Source organism: Ostrea edulis, chromosome 9 (assembly GCF_947568905.1).
Source record: "Ostrea edulis chromosome 9, xbOstEdul1.1, whole genome shotgun sequence".
Classification (NCBI taxonomy): Eukaryota; Metazoa; Mollusca; class Bivalvia; order Ostreida; family Ostreidae; genus Ostrea; species Ostrea edulis.
In genome coordinates this window covers 40,503,288-40,511,964 of record NC_079172.1, presented here as the reverse complement: position 1 = coordinate 40,511,964, position 8,677 = coordinate 40,503,288, and the positions used below count along the sequence as shown (strand labels likewise).

General features: G+C 38.3%; 1 protein-coding gene across 1 annotated transcript; it reads left to right on the top strand.

The window, feature by feature from the left end:
- The first annotated feature begins 3,483 nt into the window (after positions 1-3,483).
- LOC125660391 (uncharacterized) lies at positions 3,484-8,097 on the top strand. The gene is made up of 3 exons (XM_048892200.2): positions 3,484-4,969; positions 5,887-6,219; positions 7,274-8,097. Exons 1-3 carry the CDS (start codon positions 3,802-3,804, stop codon positions 7,546-7,548), a joined length of 1,776 nt encoding a protein of 591 aa, XP_048748157.1. The 5' UTR covers positions 3,484-3,801; the 3' UTR covers positions 7,549-8,097.
- Positions 8,098-8,677: the final 580 nt, after the last annotated feature.

Below are 8,677 nucleotides of genomic sequence, written 5' to 3'. Positions count from 1 at the left end.
TGGCTAACTAGGAGCATTAACCCCACTGAAATAGGGCTATATAGCGAAATGTCTCCCATCTTATAGACAAATTATCACCCCACCCCCGGACATCTGGCTAACTAGGAGCATTAACCCCACTGAAATAGGGCTATATAGCGAAATGTCTCCCATCTTATAGACAAATTATCACCCCACCCCCGGACATCTGGCTAACTAGGAGCATTAACCCCACTGAAATAGGGCTATATAGCGAAATGTCTCCCATCTTATAGACAAATTATCACCCCACCCCCGGACATCTGGCTAACTAGGAGCATTAACCCCACTGAAATAGGGCTATATAGCGAAATGTCTCCCATCTTATAGACAAATTATCACCCCACCCCCGGACATCTGGCTAACTAGGAGCATTAACCCCACTGAAATAGGGCTATATAGCGAAATGTCTCCCATCTTATAGACAAATTATCACCCCACCCCCGGACATCTGGCTAACTAGGAGCATTAACCCCACTGAAATAGGGCTATATAGCGAAATGTCTCCCATCTTATAGACAAATTAACACCCCCACCCCCGAAAATCTAGACAACAGAGTATATTTCATAATAAGAATTTGAAGATACACGTATAATTACTTGAAAAGGCAGAAACAAAACTTGAGATAAAAATATCATTTGGTTTATTTGACTTGATACATTAAGATATCAGTCATGGATATAAATATATCATATATTCAATTACATGTATAGTGTGCAATAATTGAATTAATAATGACATTGATAATGACATATGACACGCGCTGATTACGGATATTTTCACTTCAGTGTATGGTGTAATGATTTCAGTAATGTTATGGAATAATCTTTATTCTTAATATCAGATAATATAATTCAATTCGGTTTAAATTCCTTTGAAGATACATCTCATTCAAACACGTATCCTTGATAAGCTCATTCAATTCAGTAGTTGAACGACAGATAAAAGAACCTACCAGTTCAATCAATACATCAAAGATATTGATGAAATTACAGCCAACCACGTCGTATGTGTATTGTAGGGGGAGTTTCACTACTAGTGGTGAGGGGATATACCCATGTAGCCACCCCTCTAAAGAGCATGACTCACTAAATGTCATAGCCAGACTTTCGGTGGAAATCTAGAAAATAAAATCCAGACCAAGTACGTAGGGGGGAAGCCTCACTATTGATAGTTTGGGTGGGGTGTTTCTTACTATATAGCGTGATTTCCCTTGGGTGGAAATTTGACTATAATAGCCAGTCTTCCGGGGGCAGGGATAGTCTCACTATATAACACCAATCTAAATGATATGAACAAAAGAAGAATCTCGATTACATTTTGTGAATCAAAATTAAACTTGTGGACATTTATTTTCATTTGATTATTCCTGTATTGTTGTGTGATAACTCCCGCGAATAATTCGGAGAATTTTCGCCCCCCACCCCCCTACAGTGTGGATAGTGTAACATGTATTTTTCAATTTCAATAATCATTAAGACTCGGTGACTTACATTACTTTTAAAACCTGTTAAGTTCCATTGAAATCTATATGAAGTTTCGCACAAACGTTGCACGCTCGACCAAGCGAAGTGTCGTGCAGTTACTAAAATAATAGTATATTCATTTGATAATATACGAGGGCTGTTCGATATGTAATGTGTATTGTACGATACCTCAAAAGCATTCGACTCAAATAGTGAAATGAACATTACATTCCTTCAAAGTATTCTCCGCGGTTTGAAATATATGTACATAATTTTAATCTCTGAATCCATTTCTGAAATGCGTCATGGTACTTGTAACGACGACCAGATAAGAACTTTTTAAATTTTGGAACAAGGAAAAAAATCACATGGGGCTATATCTGGAGAGTATGGTGGGTTTGGCAAGACGGTAACCTTCGACGACTTCAAAAGTTGCTTCACAAGCTCAGATGTATGTGATGGAGCATTATCATGAAGTAGACGAACATGCCTAAATCCTGACACAGGGCGTCGTTTATGATAATATTTCTGGAGATTTTTTAGTATAACATCTTGGTAATACCGACCTGTAACACTTTTGTCCTTCGGCACCAGGATTTGTACGGCTATACCATCACATGAGAAGAATATTCAATAAAGAACCTTCTTTGTGCTTATGGTTTTTTTTGGCAACTACAGGCCTTCTACCGTGTTTAGTGAGCCATATTTTGTTTCCAATTTTTCTTACTGGTTCGAAATAGTCAAGCCATGTTTCGTCACCAGTAACAATGTTTGCAAATTGTCTTTGATTGAATTTGGGAAACATTTTGAGCAATTGCTTAACGGTTTGTACTCGTACCCGTTTTTGGTCATCTGTCAATGTATGTGGTATCCATCTGGCAGAAATCTTTCGTACTTTCAAAATGAAATGCACCCGCGATAGCGATATGCCAACAGCTTTGGCAATATTACGAATCGTGTATCTGCCATCACCTTCAATTATTTCCCTGACTTTTGAGACATTTGCCTTGCCCGTTACAGTCAAAGGTCGGCCAGATTTTGCAGCATCTTTGACGACTCTGTGTCAGTCAGAAATTTCTTTTTCCACCTACGAACTGTCTCATAAGATACCTTATCAAACCCATAAACTTCCCCCAATTCAGTAAAAATCTGCATTATCGAATGACCGAGTTTTGTGCAAACTTTTATATAAGCTCTAATTTCTTCAATATTCTCAACCTGTTTCCCAACCATTTTTGCAACAGTGGTCAACAACTGGCTCTATTGAAATGATTATAAGTTTAAAACCATGTGGAGCTGAAGGCTCGTGTTTATACCGTTGGAAAGGTATTGCATAGTATCATCATCCACGAAATTGTGCAAAGCGTTATCGCGCTGTGGTACAATACACATTACATATCGAACAGTCCTCGTATTAAAGGAAAAGATTTAATAATTTATTAAAGGAACACATTACAAATTCAATAATTCATTAAATAATTTATTAAAGGAACATATTCTAAGTCACCGCTTCTGAATGGATTGTTTCCAGCTTTTGGTTGAAGTACAGGACTTTACCGCGAAACCTAACCGGACTGTTGCTCCGAGCTCAGACCGTCTCAATCTGAGTGACGACCGAACAGGTGGTCTGAGCTCAGACCGTCTCAGTCTGAGTGACGGGCGACCTCGACGACTCTCAGAAACGAAGACTTTAAAACTACACAAGAAGCGAGCGTTCTACCGACTTACAATTTTGTTTTAAATCCAAAAATTAGAAACATGCATTTCCACTGGGTACTTGTGTTTATTTCATCGGTAACTAGGTGGACCGAAACTATCTGACATGCACATCACTTCTATAGCAACAAAGTAATTTAAACATAAAAAGATGAATTATTCAGTTATTTAGTACACAGTTTAGTGTTCAATGAAATAAACCCGAGTAAATGTTCGATCGTGTTAAAGCCTGCAGTCGCGGGTCAGCTTTGTAAATACCCGTATCATGTAAACAAAACTTTTGTCAGGTATACAACATGCCCTGATTGTATAAGTTGGGAGTTAACAAACCAGTAGAGTGGTGCATGCGTTTTACTGTTGTTATGGAATAGCAATTCCCCTTGTAGACGATTAAAATTGGATTAATAATAGAAGGATTATTAAAGCACATATTGATCGCGAGTTCTCGCCGACATACAAAGTGTGTTATTTTAAATAAGTATAAGTATATCTGTGCATATTGATACGAAACTGGCATGTCAATGTAATTTCTGTGTGCTCGACACATGTTATTTTGTTGAAACAACAGAAGACACGAAATTCAAGGAAAAATAACCAATTATGGATTTCTCAAAATTTCGTGAAAGTGGAGATCTGTCTGACCTGACAGTGACCGTGGACGAGCAGGTCTTTAAGCTCCACAAATTTCCGCTGTACGCGAAATCCGAGTACTTCTGCAAACTGGCACATAGTGCAGACGTGAAGAAGGTGGAATTAATGGGCTTTCCCGGGGGACCCGAAATATTCAGCATTGTGGCCGATTTCTGCTATAATATGAAGATAGATCTATCCAAAAACAATATTGTGCAAGTACGGTGCGCCTCAGAATTTCTTCAGATGAAAGGTGAAGGCAACTTGATTGACATGGCAGGAAAGTTCTTCAATGACACCATCACGTCAACTAAAATGAGTAGGTCCACGTCATGCATTGCGTCACTTCTTCTGTATGCGTCTGCAGTCGGAGAATTGGCTAACGTTTCCGGTATTGTCGACATTTGCTGCGAAGCTTTAATTGATTGTTGGCTAAAACCACCAACAAAATTTAGCTCGCCAACGAATATCTTGAAGCAAATGCCTGACCGACGAGAAGACAAGACAATATTAGCATTGCTGAGTCTTCCGTTGGACTGGTATATGAAGCTTATCCTATCAGCACGTGACCAAGGGGTTCAGTCGACGTTACTTGCAGAACTATCTACGTCATATATTGCAGTCGTGATCGACCGCGAGGAATCCGAAGAAAAATCAGCCCAAAGTGGTGAATCGGGCGACGGTCACGCCAAATCCCCTCGTGCGAAATCGCCAAAGAAAACCGATATTGCCAAAGTTTTAGACAGTATCATCACGGTCTTGCCAGAAGATTCGTTGTACAGTGACGTAATTACGATTGATTGGTTGACAAAGGTGATCCGAGTTGCAACATCACATAATTGCAAATGTCGAAAACTTCTAATCAAATCTGCTGGAGAACTACTGAGCACACTGTCTGCAGAAGACCTCTGTATCATCTCTCCATCCCTATTACGAGACATAGTGGAAGAATCGTGTAGTTCAGAAAACGGACAAATGGAAAAGGCCTGTCGTATTGTCGATACGTACATGTCCGAGATGGTCCGAAAGGGTGTTCTCACAGCAGAAACGTTCAAATTGCTAGCAACTGTTGTACCAAAGGATGCGCGAAGCAACCACGATCAAATGTACAACATACTGGAGTATGTTTTATCAGCAGGTATACAACAACTTTTGGTGGTACATGTATATCTTTTTCATTGATTCCTTGCCAAACCAGGTATATGTTAAACCTCAAAGTGAACGTATTTAGATTAATTTATACTTCACACTTTGATATGCATTGAAATCATTTACAGTGCCGTGCAATAAAATAATGTATCATAAATTCTCGTAAATAAAAGATCAGCATTTGGAAACTACGTGGAAATAAACAACCCCTTCTACATGTTACATAAGATACAGCGTCAATGAATGTCCACAGATAATTATATCGTTTGGGTTCGAATTTAAAGAGTACTCTTTAATAGTAAATTTGAACCCAAGCGATATACTTGCCAGTGGCCGTAACTACTAGTTTCACTGCCTTCATGAGATCGATACGGTGTTGCTAATCAATACGAGGAAAGTTTCGAAGTGTTTGCCTTAAGAAGTATTTACTCTTATAGATAAAACAAATTCCATGTGTAGATTCTGTTCACACAAACGTGACCCCACTTTGTGCTTAGTAGAAAGATTGCATTGATTAGAAAAGGTTTAAACAAAATTCAAGGGGTAACAAATTTCAGCGATGTACAATGTTTTTTAAAGACAAAACGTTTACGAGGCGAAAGATTCATTGAAAAAAGTCTCAGTGTTTTGACCTTGTCATCTGATAAAGTTTTAACAATGAATGACAATTGCCCGATATATTGTTAACATGGCTCTAATAGAAACTATTTCCGTCTCAGACAAAAATGAATATACATACGAAGAAAATGTTGAAATAATGAACTCGTAAAAGATTAACTTTGTACAGGACAGATTGGGCAGTCCCTAAAGGAGATTCTTTCTATCATATACTAGTAATTGAACAACATTTAGTCCCCTTCTCAAACATCGATTTATTTTTAAATCCAGATGAAAACTAAATTTCAGAACGGGACAACCTAACCCCGGAACAGCGACAAGAGCTGATAGAAACTGTGAATTTCACTCTCCTCAACGAAGAGACACTGCAAGGTGCGCTATCAGCCTCGATTGTCCCCGCAACCTGCGTAGCCAAGGGTGCCATTGCGTTATGCACGCGCCTCCGGACGGACCTAGAAACAGCCCGGGCAACCTTACAGCGCCAAGATGATGAAATAAAACGGCTGAAAAATGCCGTGAAGCGCGGGAAGACGTTGGGGACACCCATCATGACGAGCTCGACATCCAGTCTCCGAGATACGTCCTTCGGCAGTGTCAACGGAGCTCGGGATTCCGATTTGGGTGAGTCTCAGGACACAAGTTATTGTGAGGGTAGTGAAGAAAGCATTAGTGTTTTGCATTCAAAAAGTTAGTAGCAGAAGCCCCAGCCCTGGGCTTATGAAAAGGAAGAATTTACTTCACGCATCTCTTGATCAGAGGGTCGGCGGATGATCGTCAGGGTTAGGATATAATGTGTTTATCACCCGTTTGTGAATACACAATAGTTAGTGCCGTGTGGCTTTAAAAACAAGACGTCCTAAATGAATTGGTTATCTTGCACTGAACTTATGAACTGTTACATACAGTGGGACGGTACGAGAAAACCCTGTCTTAACTTCTTGGCAGACGTATTAAGATATAAACTACTTAATGCATAGATATGAAATTCATGTATCAGCAAATTTTAAGCTATTTGATCAGGGGACTTTTAACAGCTTAAACAATTACAGTCGTATTGTATGCGAATTAAGTCCAATTATTGGAGTCTATGTGACTTTGCTAAATGTATTCAATTCTTCCCCATGTTCCCACGAAGACCTATAACATATCCCAGGGAATAGCAACATGTTCGTTTTGCTTGTCAATCACTCTAGATACATGATTAATTCGCACACAAAAGATAATGTCATGTTTGGGTTTTTTTTTCTTTTCAAAAGCTACCATGTATAAATGTAAATCCATTTTCGTCATTTAAAAACAACATTGATTTAATCTTATTCAAGTTCACGATATCGTTCTTAAGGAAGTGACATTCAAAATTAAACATGTGGTTGTTTTTAAAGATACCCCCTCCAGCAAATACCTTATTCATGAATAAAAAAAAAGAAGTTCTGACTGTAACATCGTCGCAAAGATTCTGTTAACTTTGTGATTTTGGATTATTGCCCTTGATTAAAATATGTAGCATGCAACCGATGTTGATGCTTGTTTGTGTGAGAATCAATCATATCTAATCCTAATAATCCGGTACTAAGGATACCACACCGACCAAACTGATAAAAAAATGACTCAGAATAAATTATATTTCTTTCAATTAAAAAAAAAATTAAATGTCATCATTCTTTTGTCTTTCCAGAGTTACTAGAACTGCCAACCAAGGACCAGAACGCTGGTACCGGCTACACGACAAGTGAAGTCCTGTCGGCAGTCCGGAACAAACTAGCATCTGCCACCGCCTCCCCGTACAACACCTTCCGGCCGCTGTCACAGGAACACGACATCAGTTACGAGGAGGAGTTGGAGTACAAACACGACAGAGCCTTCAGACCCATGGACAACACGAGGACCAAAGCCAAGCATATATATGGACCCAGTTATAGGACATATTCCGCCTACACCCATCGGTACTAAAATACCGGCGCGGATCCAGTATTTCGTGTAAATATTCCTGGGAGTCAAACCACTACGGAACTTATCTTTAGAACCCTTTGGGGTCTTCTTGAGTGGAAGAGGAACTTTGGAAAAACCTTACAATAAAAGAGGAATGGACACTGTCTCAACATATTCGATCTCAGTTACTCTGGGTGGCTCTACACCTGTAGGACTTCTAAAGTGATTAGAATAATTTCATTTAAAGATGATCATACGTGAACTGAATAAAATCTATAGAAAATAGTACGTACAGTCCATAAAAAATTCCATAGTCTTTCAGTGTGATGTACACAAACCTTTATATCAATTAAAAAAGGAAAAAATTAACGATGGATTCAGAATCTCTGATAGACTGATATAGATTACATGTACATATCGGGTGTTTATTTTAGGTAGAAAACATACCCTATTTATTACAGTTGTATATTGCAGTTTTACCGAACTTTTAATGAATAATTATATATGTACATATATATATTTCAATTTGAAATACAGTCATTACCTTACAATTATATTGTAAAAACATTGTTGAAACTTGATTTTTTTACATGAACACCTAAGGAACCCAACAGATGATTTTGAAAAATAATCTGACAACTTTCTACAAACGACAGCATAGTAAACAACTATAAGCATGAACAAAATACTGTATCGTACATGTAATTAACACCAGAAAATCTATCATCCGAGTAAAAACCATGTTGGATCCACTCCTAAATACGTGCATGGTACTATTCTGTGTAGCGATATACCGTTCGGAGGCGGATCAAAAACCTAGATTTGCTTTTTTCTGTGGCAGGCTTTAAGTATTTCGTAATTGCTGAATGGACAATATAAACAACGCCATTTGATTTGTTATCTAGGTTAGTCCGACTTCGAACATGAAAGCATTCAACAATCTACAAGTACAAATCTTATAAGAATAGGAATGTATAGAAAACTTGCGATTTTTTTTATATAACTGCTTGGCAGCTAAACTAGTCTCCTACCAAAGACATTAATTACATGACCTAACATAAAGTAAACATTGAATTATCATTTATTTTCTCGAGTAGACAACTGGGATTTAAACGCATTGATCAGAGTTCTGAATGGCGACCAATGTTAA